This window comes from Poecilia reticulata, linkage group LG7 (assembly GCF_000633615.1).
Source record: "Poecilia reticulata strain Guanapo linkage group LG7, Guppy_female_1.0+MT, whole genome shotgun sequence".
Lineage (NCBI taxonomy): Eukaryota > Metazoa > Chordata > Actinopteri > Cyprinodontiformes > Poeciliidae > Poecilia > Poecilia reticulata.
The window spans coordinates 19600671-19613160 of NC_024337.1; the positions used below are offsets into that span (position 1 = coordinate 19600671).

Sequence of the window (12490 nt, forward strand, 5' to 3'; positions counted from 1 at the left end):
TATATACAGAGCTACTGCCTTAAATCACATTTTCCCCTGAGTAACATTAAAGGTTTGAACTTAACAGCATGGGTAGGTTTCCATAACTTTTCCACATAATAATTCCCGACTTGTCTGGTGTGTTCTTTGGTCATCATAATGATGTTCTTCCCTTAATGTTCTCTAACAAATCTCTGAGGCAAAGTTATGGGTTATCGAGCCTCAATCTCACCATAAATACAGAACAGATGATATTAAATAACACTCAGCTGGACTCTACTTTCTAACTTGGTGACTTCTGAAGGTTTTTATTTGTGAAAAAGCATTAAAAGCGTGTATTGTGTTTCTTCCATTAAGCAGTTATACACTGCTCCATATTAGTCTAGCACATAAAGTCCTAATGATATACTCTGTGGTTTATGGCAAAGTTCAAGGCGGATGAACACAGCACTGTATGTTGGTAGCACATGTGCAGAAACCTGGGGTGCTGCACAACCCGTCACTCGTCGGCTGCGTAAAGAAATTCCACATATGAGAGCACGGCGATGACAGAATCATAATGTTTGTAAGTTTTCTTTCTCCGATGGCAACTAAAAGATGGACCAGGCTTTAGGAATGCTCAGCAAAGTACAGATTATTTATTAAAGGATTTTCTGTGTGGTCAGGACCCCAAAAATGTGCTACTTTGCTTTCCAGCAGGACAACATTAACTAAACCAAGCTTGAAATGTTAGAAAATAACTCTTCCAATAAGAGTTTGGTAGAACAGAAAGGGCTGAATCCTGCCTTTGGAGGCTACCTATTTATAACATTTGATTTTTACTCCTTTTAAGCAGACAAAAATGACAATGATGATTGTAAAAGAAAAGTGAAGTAACCTCAACATGATGCTGTAAAATGGGAACACTTGCAATGATTTGACAGCTTTAACCAACAAATTAATTTAAACCCTCAGAGAAATATCCTCTAAGAGGGGATTAACAGCAGGAATGATCTGTTTTCTGTGGACTACCTGGTGTTAAATGGAGTTATTCTATGTTCTCAGTCCACCTTGTTTGGGCTCCCATACAGGCCTCTCAACACCAATCATAACTCCACTTATGTTGTCATAACAATCTCCTATCTTCCCATCTCTCCGTCTCATTTTTTTTTCTTTAATGTGCCATTTCTTCCAGTTTCAACCACTCAATCTCATCCAACTGCCTATATTTGCATTTCATCAGTGATTTATAGTTCGTCCGTAATGTCATCGTTAAAAATAAAGCAAAGACTAATTTCATTCCAGATTCCTTTCTGACTGCATACATGCTTGTGAAATCATTTTGTTTGCTTTAATAGCTCCGTCTCTTTAGTGTCCTAGCCAGAAATATGTTTTGTATGACTAGCTGCATATTTTGACACTGACTTTGTTCTCTGCTTAATGGTAGAGGTTTTTAATGTCCCGTGTTTAGAAAAACGCTGTTGATACTTGTAGAATGCTGCCTGTAATAAAATTCCAAGGGGAGGTGAAAAGGGAATGTCTTGGCATGAATTTGGTCAAAACTTTAGGGCATTAAATATAGCATAAAACCTTGGCTGTCAGTGTTAGGCTTTAAAAGCTGAACAATAAAAGACAGAAAAAATGGTGGCGGGTGTCCAAGTTACATCAGTAGCAGGTGAATCAGCTTTTTGCCTCAGCTTGTTACTCCTCTGAAGTTCTCGTTAGGGAGGTTGGGAGCAAAACGGGGAAATTTATACTTTTTTAGAATTGTAAGGAATACATTTTAATTTAATCATTCAACAGTGGCACAGCTTGTAGAGCTGTTGCCTTGCAACAAGAAAGTTCTGGGTTCGATTCCCGGCCCCGGTCTTTGTGCATGGTGTTTGCATATTCTCCCTGTGCATGCATGTGTTTTCTCCGGGTACTCCGGTTTCCTCCCACTGTCCAAAAACATGACTGTCAGGTTAATTGGCCTCTCCAAATCGTCCCTTTGTGTGAGTGTGTGTGCATGGTTGTCTGTCTCTGTGTTGCCCTGCGACAGACTGGCGACCTGTCCAGGGTGACCCCGCCTCTCTTCCGGAACGTTAGCTGGAGATAGGCACCAGCAACTCTTCTTACCCCACTAATGGACAAGGGTGTAAGAAAATGGATGGATGACATTTAAAAATAGAAATCTTTTAATAGTATAAATCTTGAAATAGCATTTCGGAGCAACATAATGTATTTTTGTTCTCGCTAAAATCAATCATCTTGTGTTGGGGGTTCATAGTTTAGACATTTCCCAGCTGAGTGATGATTTGTATGGACTTCATGATTTCTACATCTGGAATAATACTGTCTCTATGCTAAATGAATGGCTCTGAATAAAACGGTGCAGCAAATCAGCAAAGTGCTGACAACCCGTTGTCTGCTCACTACTGTAGTTTAACTAAAGGGATTAGTTAACATTTTACATGTTGTTTTGCTCAGCAGGTAGTCATGTGTAAATTTGTCTTTTAGTAAAGTAATACAATCTGAGTTCGAATATTTTAGAAAAAATCTGACTTTTAAGTATATTTATTCATGATAATATGTGTTTATTTATTTCTTTTTTAGTCATTTTTAACCTTTTCAAATACAAATAAAAAAAAGAAAAGCTACACAATGCTGAAAAAAGGAGGACAAAACTAATACAGAAACAGATCATGTCAATGGCTAGAACACAAAGTTTTGAAGTGTTTTTACAAAATTACCAGTTTTTACACCAATCTTGTTAATACTATGGACAGCCTTGTTTGAATAATACAGTTTTTTTCTGTGTAATTTAACTTCAATTTATTGCAGAAAACTTGCCTATTTGTGCATTTTGTCATAGAACATAGGAAAATTCATCTTGAGATGCTGAAATAACCAGGTGCAATGCTACTTGACGCAATCATGGCTGGCGTTTGCAAAGCAATTGATCCACAATTTATTTTTATTTTTTTACTTTGGCACTGATTGGCTGTATCCCCAATAGCAGAAGTTGAAAAGGCTGTAGATTTCAGCTTCTGTAATTCTAAGATGGTTTCCCCTGTGCTTGTTAATGGATATTAAAGTGTATTTGATCTGTGAGCTGCAAAAATAGGGAGTTGCAACTGTTTTAAGTGTTCAGTATTCACACATTTTAACTATTTGCAGGCTGTAAAACATTTACATTGAAACATATAATCTCTCCTCTGCTTGGTTATTTTGACCAGTTCTGAATTGATTTGGCTTTATGTTTTAGATTAGTCGCCTCCTGACATGTTTGACAAACTATTTTCAGTTTTTTGGCCACAACATTAGTTTTAATGGCCTGATTTGTCAGAGTTCATAATGCCATGTAGTCTAACGAGGTTATTGAGTGTTGATAAGTTCCTCCACCCCTAGCAACACAGATTCTTCACCACAATTAACAGTAAACATGAGATGCTTCTGGACGTTGTAATCTTGGATTCGCATCAAAACCAATGTGGATGGAAAGTTTTAGTCTCACTTCAGCAAAGAATTTTGCTCTATTGAAAGTCACCACAGCGTTTTGGCAAATGCCACACATTTTCATTTGTGATGGTAGAGCAGAGAGTATGTTTATCAGGTCTCAGGTCTGAACACCTGGTTGGCATTTTGATAGTTGTAATGGTTTTAATGAGGATTTGTTGACTCCAAGAAGGCACTGTGTGCTGCAGTTCTCCAACACAAAGTTTTGGATATTTTCTTTTACCTTTCTTACCACCATTGTGCATATTTGCACGATAAATGAAGGATCCTGAATCAACCTAGTGAACATTAGCTTAATTACATACATATCTGGTTCATGTCCAGAACCAGATATGCTCTATGTTACTAATCAAAGGTCCTTTACACTCTGATCAACTAAAAAAAATAAAGTATAAAAAAAATGCTCAGTCACATTAGTTTTATGGGAATTATTAGAGATACAAATAAGTGTGGCACTGATCATTTTGTAAAATGCAATTATTTCCTAATGCTGGTCTTTCTCCCCTGTGAATAATTATACTTATGTTAAATTAGAGGTTGGGCTGCCAATGTTTTTGTATGAAATTATGCTACTGCAATAAAAGACAGATTTGTTTTGAAAGTTGTTTCACATCTTGACCAAGGGTAAATGCGGAGTGTGCTATAAACAGAAAACATAGCGTGCCGTGCTTAGTAAAATCTAGTTTGGGAAATAACATCAAAACTTGCTCTGTCTCTTTATGACACGAGTGAAGACAAAGGGTCTGAATGTTCCTAACAGAATCATAATGAAAAGGGCTTCAAAACACCTTTCATTATGTCCTTTAGCTTTAAAAACACTCAACCATCCTTTGTAAATCAAGAGATTATTTTGTCCCCGGATTCTTTGAGACTGCGGCTCTTTAAAGGAGCTGTAGCAGACTTTTACTAATTAGTATCCCTGTTAATAAATATGTGGTTGAGATCTAAAGTGCGAACAGCACAGCTGAACAGCCAGTGATATTTAAAAGTTTGGAATGTTTTTCTTTTATTTTTCCAACTGCTTTTATGTAGCAATATCTATTTGTATTTAACAAACGCCACTAATGCAGCAAAGCTTCTGTGATGCATTGGAGTAATCTATGTATTTAAGTGAGTTTTTGCTGACTGTTTCAAGTTGCAGTTTCAGTGATGCAAACATCAAAGCTTAGCTGGAGCTTAGTGTCCGTCTGTTTCCCTGTTACAGTGCAGCTTTCTTTGTGTGCATATTTCCATAATCGCATCGAGCTTCAAACTCCCAACATAAAAAAAAAAAAATTGATAGTAAAATACAACCACAGATCATTTATTGACTGTTTAATGAGACTGAATAAAATAAAGGAGTTGCTCACAACAAAGCAAAGTTGAGTTTCTACGTATTTCAGCTTTTCCATGCATAAGATTTTGCAAGTTTCTGTTTTCCTGCTTTCTGTGAAAGTTTTGCTTTGCAATTTTAGTTTGAAATTTTCTTGCATGTTTATCTTTGAACTTCAAATCAGACAGTAAATATCATAAAAATTACATTTAACATTAAATCATATTTTTAAAGACAATTATACATTTTGAGTGTCAAGAACTGCACAGAGCATGACAGTAATGACACAAATAGTTTTCCTTTTTTATTGTTTTTCATTGAATTTGAGCTTTTTATTTTGTTAGTTGTACGTTGCTATTTGAAATGTACTCTTCTCAAAACACCTTATTTTTATTATTTATTATGCATCCCCTTGTAGATTTAAGTAACACGCCACACAATTTCATTTGTGATGGTAGAGCAGAGAGTATGTTTTTCAGGTCTGGTTGGCATTTTGATAGTTGTAATGGTTTTAATGAGGATTTGTTGATTCAAAGAAGGTGTGCTGCAGTTCTCCAACACAAAGTTTTGGATATTTTCTTATCCAAAACATTATTTACAATAATTTAACTTATTGTAAATAATGTTTTAGACTTGCTCAGCCAAAGTCCTGACGTGAATCTGATAGAGGATTTGTGGAGGGGACAAAATATGATGGTGATGATTGGGGAACGATCCAACTTCTAAGACCTGAAGTTCTTCACCAAAGATAAATTGTTCAAATACTAGTAGGCAAAATTAGTCAGCATTTAAGAGATGTTTCATTGATGTATTCAAATACAGATTTTTCATTGGTTGAGTGTAAACATAATAAATTAAAGGTTTAAGGTATAATACAGCTTAACATTACATTTTTATGCATTAAAACAGATATGCAGGAGTTGTGGTTAAAATTGCGCCTACTCCTACTTCTATTATGTTATCTCTTGAGAGTTTCATTTTGTAAAAAAAAAAACACTTGAATGAACATTTAGATTCATATCTGGGGGTGTATGAATAACTGTAAGCATGTTCACATCTTTATTTATTTTTTTGTTTCCCTGCAGATGTCGATGAGTGCGCGACTGAGTACAACGGAGGGTGTGTCCATGAGTGCATCAATATCCCAGGAAATTACAGGTGCACATGCTACGACGGTTTCCGTTTGGCCCATGATGGGCACAACTGTCTCGGTGAGTAAATCTGCTTGCATAGATCCAGCAGCAGCCTTTCTTCTGCATGTTTTTGTCAAATGATTTAACTGTAGAGCTGAAGTTTGTCATAGAAAAATCCTTTGCTAGGAGAATATTTATTAAGAATATGTATCACACTGGGTCTGATTTGGGCATTAAGTCTGTATAGCTTGTTTTTTTTTTCAGCATGCCTAAGGTCTTTTTAGGAATGGTGATGTATGACTGAAGGCTGGTTTGAACTCTTCTTACTCTGCTGCTTCGGATATCTGTTACTTCCTTGCTCGAGGAGCGGTTTTATTCTTCACATATGTTTTTACAAAACGAAAATTGAAACCTTTTTTACAATAAGCAGGATGAAAGGGAGAAAAAAATTATGAAAAGATTTACGCTGAGCTGAGAGCTCAGAGCGAGCCGTGAGTCGTCGATTTTTTCCCATGGTGTAAAATTTCACCAGTGTGCCGTTCAACCTGGCCTCACACAGGACCTGTAACGCTTAAACGGTTGTGAAATTAAGGGGGATACAGTTCCCTTGCTGCTGCTGCTGCTAGTTGCTTAACATAGACATCATCCACCCACCCCCATCCTGTTTCTCTGTCTTGCTCCTTCTTCCCCGTTCCCCCACCCTACATTCCTTTTGTTTTGCTTTGAAACCCCCAAGTCAAACCCACTGCTCGTCAGAAATCATCTCTCTCCAGGCTGCTATTTCAGCATGAAGCGTCTTCTTTGATTTCTTTGAGGAGGAAAAAAGGCGTCTTGTTACAGCAGGTTTAGCTCTGAGTTCAAGTGATGATTGAAAAATGTATCAACAGTTAACAGTGATTCAGTGTAAAAAGCTTTTACATGTGGGCACTCTGGCAACGCATTTGTATTACTCCCACATTTACACATGTAAGGCTGGGATTAAGGTACGCTGGAATGGAAAATGCATTTTTAGATTAGTAATAATCTTGTCCTGACTTGACTGTGAACCCCTGGCTCCCTTGTGCTTTCGCCTTTCTCTCCCTCTATCTTCATCGCTTGTGTCTGCAGCATAATTGGGACTATTTTCCAAGTCATTTAGCAGCAGTGTCCAGCGGCTCATGGATCATTTGTCGTACCATGGATCAGCTACTGCCTTGCGTGCAGGTGTGTAATTGTAATCCGTTGTTGTCTGGCTGCTGCGTCAAAGTTGCATCTATCAAGCCCTTTGATAGTTTCTCAAAGTGAAACTTGAGCAAGCCGAGGGAATGTTTGTTATATTTTTACGTAAACGTGATTTCACTCAGACAACTCACGTGTAAATTGTTCAGTACATCTGTCATCCAACAGCTTCCAGGCTCTTGTCACTTTAACGCCGTGCTGCTCAACATTTGATGATGAGCCCTTTTCTTCTTGACAATGTTTTTTGCATATCAGGAAGTGATGAGAAGTTGTCTGATCTCGGAGCCCAAGGGGCATGCTGGGGTGGTGGAGGGTCAGAAGCAGTAGCAGCAGGAAGCGCGCAGGCTGGTGCAGCATATAACATTCAAAGTGCAGCTGGAAGTTTTGCATCTTAAATAGATTGGCCAAATAATTAGGATATTCTTGAGATATTCTCCAGCGTGTGAGAGTCATCACATGTGACGCAGCAGCACAAGTTGAGTTGACTGCTGGAAGTAGCTTGTAGCGGAAAGCAGTGTTGTGTTCAAGACCACCTAACCCGAGACCAAGACAAAACCAAGACCAGAGTGTATCAAGACCGAGACAAGACCAAGACTTTTAAGGTCCGAGACCGAGACAAGACCAAGACCGAGGGAGGTCGAGACCGAGTCAAGACCAAGACCAGCGGCCCACACTAACTGACACGACAAAATGAGAAATATGATCAAAATTGCTTTTCAAATTGATCTGAAAGATCCATATTCCCATAAAAACACCTAGATATTAAATACTTAATAAATCTAACCGATATTAGCTTCTATCTCTGTGCTACAATCCGTGGCAGTCTCGTGCCATCCCTAAAAATATAATGCCCTGGGCACCCATATTGCTCATGTCAGAAACCACCACTGTCTGCACCATTAAATATAGCAATTGAGGCAATGCCATGACGGTAAATAATGCCCAACTATGAACACTGACCAAGGAGCAACAAGCAAGAAGTAACCAACCACAAGGATCTCACTGTGACTGTTCTCTCCCTCTCTCCCGCTATATGAAGCCAGGCAGTCTGACACCATTGCAGACATTACAGCTGCCACTTTGAACGAAAACAATCAAAGAGCAATCTGCATGCTCTTTCGTTCTTGTGTTTTATTTAATTAAAAAAATATCAATATACATAATTAAATAAAATAATGATAGCTATTGCAGTGTACGCAGAGCATTACAAGAACAAAGAACAGTATTCTGTCAGGTCAGCATACTCTGTCAGATTGTGATACGCTTAGCACAAACTCACAGCTATATCTGTCAGACACGTCATTACCATATGATTTTATTTAATCAGCAACATAGAATCATGATGTAGATCATGATACACTTTGTTATTAACAGTTGTATCGCATCCTGACTTAGCGGTTAAGTAGGTTAATGAGTTTTACACGGTGTGTGTTGTAGTTGGCTGCAGCCAGACCTTGCTTTAAATCAGAGGTTCCCAAAAACTGTGGGGCACGCCCCCTAGAGGGGGTGCCGTGCCATTGCAGGGGGCGGGAGGGCGAGGGAAGCCGTCTGGATGAAAAAAAAAAAACAGGAACGCTGTATGCGCTGGGTTTTTACTTTAGCACGGCCAACTCTCTGTTATTCCTCTGTCAATTTGATACAGCAGTATATCTATGTAGTTATCATTGAAAACAATTTCATGACTTATTTTTGTGATAACTTGTTGCGTGTGGTGAACTGACAACTCTGACTGTCGGACTTCTTAATGAGCATGCAGGCATGGTACTCACTGCCTGTATGCTATTCTGACAGCGTATGGTAATCTGATAGAACAACTCTAAGTGACACTCAAGTCCTATCTTCTAAGTAAAGAGACATTCAGAAAAATCGGACTGTTCCTGAATGTCACGTCACTATATTGCAGACTTTTGGTCACAGCGTTGTCCCATATATGCGACGAGTCAGTCAACACCTCCGCACAATAATTCAACGCAGTGACTTTTTTTCATCACAAATGCTTAGGTGTCTCTATACAGCTAGCTTCGCTAGCATCACGTCAACGGAGCTTACCTTTCTTTGAGCTTCTTTTCTAAGTGACGAAAAAAGTTAGACRTAGTCCCCACCGTCTGTGAAAGCGAAGCGCTGCTGAGTTAGCTGTGGCCATCGGATTTCTTATGATTTATGCAGCGCTATTCTATTACTAACGATTAGACAGACACCTTCTGCCGCTGAGAGGAAACCACTGCACATGTCTCAGAGCGCCGCGTGCGAGTGAAAGGTGGGGAGGGGGAAGAGGAGTAACAGAAACATGTAATTGCTTGGATTTTAATCGGTGCGTTTTGCATCCACAGAAAACAAAGATGTTAACAAATAAACTGGACAGTATGCTGTACGTTTAGTAATATTTTCACAGTTGCGGTCTTGACTGGTCTTGAAATAAAATGCCGAGTACTCGGCGCCCGAGATCGAGACAAGACCGAGACCAAATGCGGTCGAGTCCGAGACGACACCGAGACCATCAAAAAATGGTCTCTAGACTGGTCTCGAGACCAAGACCAATTTCGAGTACTACAACACTGGCGGAAAGTGCACGAGCCATTGTGGAAAAACTTTAAGGTAAAGTTCGAGTCCTTTCATTTTTTTTCTCAAAAAGAATCCTGATTTTGTCAAATTGGTAAACCTACACATTATCTTTACACCTAACTCATTGGTATTATGCAAGGATTGAAGGAACATGTAATGAAAAACGACCCTTATGTTGAGTATCCATCATCTCCATCATCTGTCCATTCAGTCATCAAGCAGTCTGTTTATCCATCTATTATTTAAATTTAGTATTTATATCATCAGAATAGTTTAAAAAAAAAGAATAAGCAATCTTTGCTCAATGAGTAGAAACCTAGCTTTAAAGAAGTGTCTTTTTCCTGAGAATTTAGTTCCTTAATACCTGCTCTCTGCACTGCTAAGGTAATAATCCTCAACACAAACACAAGTGAGGAGAGGAAGCAGTGTAGCAGAGGTTTCATGTTAAGGCTCCAGCTTCCTTTTCCTGCTTTAAGCTCTTTTCTGGCCCCTGAGAGAAGATTGGTATTCCTTGGCCTGGGAATAGAGAGCCTAAGCAGCTGGTTCCCACACAAGGTCGGATGCTCAGAGCCCAAAGCAGGAGAGGCACACCTGATTCCTAAGAGTTAATTCGGTTTCGCGTTTGCAATCTTCAAAGTGCATTACCCCATGTTGTTCTTCCACAGAACTGCATTGATTTGATCTCTACATTGCTTTGCTCTTTGTGGTTTTGGTGCACTTTGAACTCAGAAAGGACGTTCGAAGCTTTTCTGTTCCAGGAAACAGTATCTGCGACCGTCACTTAATTAACACAAGTTAGGACAGCGTACATGCATCCCTGTCTACTTCTTCCTGCTGCATGTGCCTCACAGCTCCTGAAAATTGGATGGGTTGGCAGTGTAATAACATTGGGCGGTGGCAGAAGGCATTGAAGCGTGAAACAGAAAGCGCCGCTGTGCGCCTCACTTGGGGACACTCTGGTTTCTGAGGTCTTCCCTCTGTCGACCCTGAACCCCCACAAAGATGTCAGAAAGTCAGCAAGGTGGAAACGATGCAATATCACAGCAGACCGCTTCTGTCAGCATGGAGAGAGATGTCACTCACTGTATAATTTATTTCACACAGAGCTATTGTACCCGACAGGAAAAATGGATATGAACCCTGTGGAACTGTAAAGAGCAAACATTTTTGTATTTCTGAGACAGAAAAGTAAGAACAAACAAAATCATATTTGGCATTTTAATGCAGCTTTTAAAGTAAGTTATTTTAAGATGCACTTATTTCAAAGAAAACGTCAATAAAACAGGAAAGCATTTCCATCTATGGATAATGACACGACTTATGAAACAACACTCTCCTTGAATATTTTATGTTGATGACGGGATGTTACGATGCAAAAATAGCTTTTTACCAAAAATAGATTAAATGGATGCTTATTGGCAACATTTCTTTGTGTCTGAGCTTTTGAAATCCTTTCTCATCCCAACATGTAGCATTAATTTAAAGTGACATTTTGGAGTGAAGTGAATTACTATGAGAAAATTAATTGTATTTAACTCGTTAGACTTACTGAATAATCGTAGCATCGAAATAACATTTTTACATCTACATTAGTATATTGCACTTTAACTGTCACAAGTGACACATGTGAGACATTGATTGTGTGGAGAAAAGTGAGACTTCCCTAACAAAGTTTTATGGTGACACTTGTTTGGAGGAGTAGGAGGGCTGGCACCTGTGAGCCTAAGAGTAATGATGCTTGTCAGAAGTGGAGCAGAAATTGTTTCGAATGTCAAACTTGTATTTTCAATCTGCATTGAAGAAGACAGACTTGGCTTTGACCCAGATAGCTTTTCAGTTGTTCCAAAAGGTGCCGGTTTGATAAGTCTCCAAGCAACCGGACTCCTACTCAGACCATATTAATCCAGATCTCTTCCTTATATCACCATTTAAATGTTCACTTTATAAACACAAATTAGAGCTGGCGACTTTGACATTATTACTTTTGTCTTAAGTGGAAATGTTGGTAATCATTGATGCCAGAGTTCACTTCCTCAAATGTAACAACATGACTTTTCTGGAACGTTACCCTTGTGCTTGAATTTTTTCTTTTTTTTAATCTGACAGATTAATTTTTTGTTTAGTTTTTACATAATTTTTTAGACTTGGAAATGAATATAACTATTTTGAGCTATGAGTCTGACCAAAACTGAACAGAAAAGTTGTCACAATTGTGACTTTTTATTGCACATTTTTTATTCATGACAGAATTATGAGGAAATTAATGATCTAATTGCTCATGGTGAAGTAATAAAAAATATAGGGTTTTTTTTTGTCTGAGGAAAAACTAAGGAATCAGTGTCAATTTAAACCAAAACACACATCCTCTTTGCAATGAAAACCAGATGCAGGAAGCCTGATCTTTTCCCCACCATAACACCAGCATCCCCACATTTATGACCTGTGTGTTTTGGTTAGGGTCCCACAGAAACCAAAATACACTCTTATCATTGCTAGCTTGTCAGTCAAGCAGCTTAATATCATAAGCATCTGCACAGACAGCCTCTTTCCTCACAACCACAAATACGTTTCTGCTTCTATCTGGCACTAAAAGACACAAATAAAGATATTTCTTTCAGTTCTGTAAAAAGAAATGCCACTGTGGCAAACAGCCTGAGAGTGACTCACTTGGGAAAGCAAAGGCAGGCTTGAAATAGAAATTATAGATGTTTGACAAGAGCACCACCAGACCTGTGTCTCTGCCTTGTTTACTTGCATTCATCATTCTGCTCTCTCTTGTGCGGCTCCCCTGTCGCACAGGAACAAATAC

The 12490-nt window shown here is 38.7% G+C and overlaps 1 protein-coding gene across 2 annotated transcripts in view; it reads left to right on the plus strand.

Moving 5' to 3' along the window:
• Nucleotides 1-12490, plus strand: part of scube3 (signal peptide, CUB domain, EGF-like 3) — a 114128-nt gene that overhangs the window by 28646 nt on the left and 72992 nt on the right. For both annotated transcript variants that reach the window (XM_008414200.2, XM_008414203.2), the window contains exon 3: nt 5854-5979. In XM_008414200.2, coding sequence (XP_008412422.1) covers nt 5854-5979 — 126 coding nt within the window. The remainder of the gene's footprint in view (nt 1-5853; nt 5980-12490) is intronic.